This window comes from Perna viridis, chromosome 3 (genome assembly GCF_037379345.1).
Source record: "Perna viridis isolate PV_CMFRI_1.1 ecotype Kerala chromosome 3, ASM3737934v1, whole genome shotgun sequence".
In the NCBI taxonomy this organism is placed as follows: domain Eukaryota; kingdom Metazoa; phylum Mollusca; class Bivalvia; order Mytilida; family Mytilidae; genus Perna; species Perna viridis.
Window position 1 is genome coordinate 7,048,480 of NC_142447.1, and position 1,748 is coordinate 7,050,227.

A 1,748-nucleotide genomic window follows, 5' to 3' on the forward strand; every position below is an offset into this window, starting at 1 on the left:
AACATTAGATTTACGATATATATGCATACTGATATTCTAGAGGCAATTTCATGCAAAACCAATTGAGCTCGTTTTCGTAGTGTCTGTGTTTTAATGTGACTTAATAAAACGACCATACTTAAAAAAGTATATCTTATGTATTTTGACTTATTTTACCTGAGCTACATGTGTACTTGTGACCCAGTGGTTAATCCGGAGGGCACTAGATACTGTAACATGGAACAAACTTATTTTATGCTCATTAAATATCGTTAATAGGTCATATTACAATATATGGTAGTGTAGTCGACCTGTTTATGTGTGATTTGTCGAATTAGTCATACTGTGTCATTTTAAATATTCCAGTAACTCTTGCTTGAAAGTTAGTCTTAAAATTCTAACATTGATTTAAAATCATATCACTTGAAAAATGTCGTTTTACAGCATATCAGTAGTTGTACATCGATGGCTAGTAGTGCATCTTGTCTGATTGACACTCTGAAAAGACTCAAGGAATGTGTTAAGCAAAATAAGACACCTTTGTGGTGTAACAAAAATGTGTCATTGGAACCAAGGAGAATAGACTTGGAATTCTTCGATCGAAAATACGACTTTGACAATTCTCTTTGTTCCAAACTGTTAGAGATTACAATTATCATTTTGGAACAGAAAATTGATGAAATAAAAGAAAGTGATTTTTTATTCAATGTTTCTGACAAGAAGGTTGTCTGTCTATCTGATATTGTGGGAAAGGGAATATTGATATCAACAAATAATGCATTAAAGATCCAGGCTAACATTGAAAAATACCTGATTGAATTAAATGAGGTTTGGGAAGAAGCAATGGAGTATTATGAAGCAAACATTGAAAGACAAGACGATATTCGAGAGATTGAAGAACAATCTGAGAAATTCAAACAGAAATTATAGGATGAAGGATTTCTATAACATCGTACGTTCGCATCACCGCTACGCACAACGTTCTATTCCGTATCAGTAGCCCACGTTATAACCATCTAAGGAAGAACTTGTAAATCATCATTCCTATGGAAGAACCTGAACATAAAAATTTGATTTCAGGACCAACATGAAGAAAAAACACTAACCTCAGGGATGATAATAATACTAGTGATCAAAACGGAAATTCCTGTATAGTTTATCACAAAACTATGAGCTGAATACATGGTGATTTCTGGCAAGTAAAGGCAATGAATAGATGTTAAGATTATTGTTAAATAAAAAGATATAAAGAAAAGACGTCTTTTTATGGGACACATAGTACCATTTTGTACTTTTCGACTTAATCAATGAACAAGATTAAAAATGTTTTACTCTTTATGGGGTAGTTAAGTCGTTTTAATGCTAATTTAATAAACGTGTACTTTATTCGTGCTTTTTCATTGGTTGTTCATCTGTTATGACCACGGCACTGACAGTTTTAACAACAGTATTAATTCCATGAACATATCGTAAACAAAGATGGCTAGTATCGCTTCGACAAAAGATAGAGCCAATTGAAGATGTGAATCAATAGTATCTGCTTTATTTCATTCATTTATGGCATCGGATATTCAAAACAACAATTTTGAAAGATTTTGGTTTTCAGTAACCCCTATATATTTACTTCGAATATAAAAAAATAACAAGCATGTCACGTTGTTGGTTGAATGCCGCCATTTGCAATGCCAATTCTGGGTGTAAATTTCACTAAATGATAGTCTTCAAGAAAATAAAAATGATAAAAGGACAGCGTTCCAATGCCCCCCCCC

The 1,748-nt window shown here is 32.8% G+C and overlaps 1 protein-coding gene across 1 annotated transcript; it reads left to right on the forward strand.

Annotated features, from left to right (window-relative positions):
- Positions 1-382: 382 nt before the first annotated feature.
- Positions 383-1,178, forward strand: LOC148620834 (uncharacterized). The gene has a single exon (XM_088573936.1). It carries the CDS (start codon positions 445-447, stop codon positions 907-909), a length of 465 nt encoding a protein of 154 aa, XP_088430062.1. The 5' UTR covers positions 383-444; the 3' UTR covers positions 910-1,178.
- Positions 1,179-1,748: the final 570 nt, after the last annotated feature.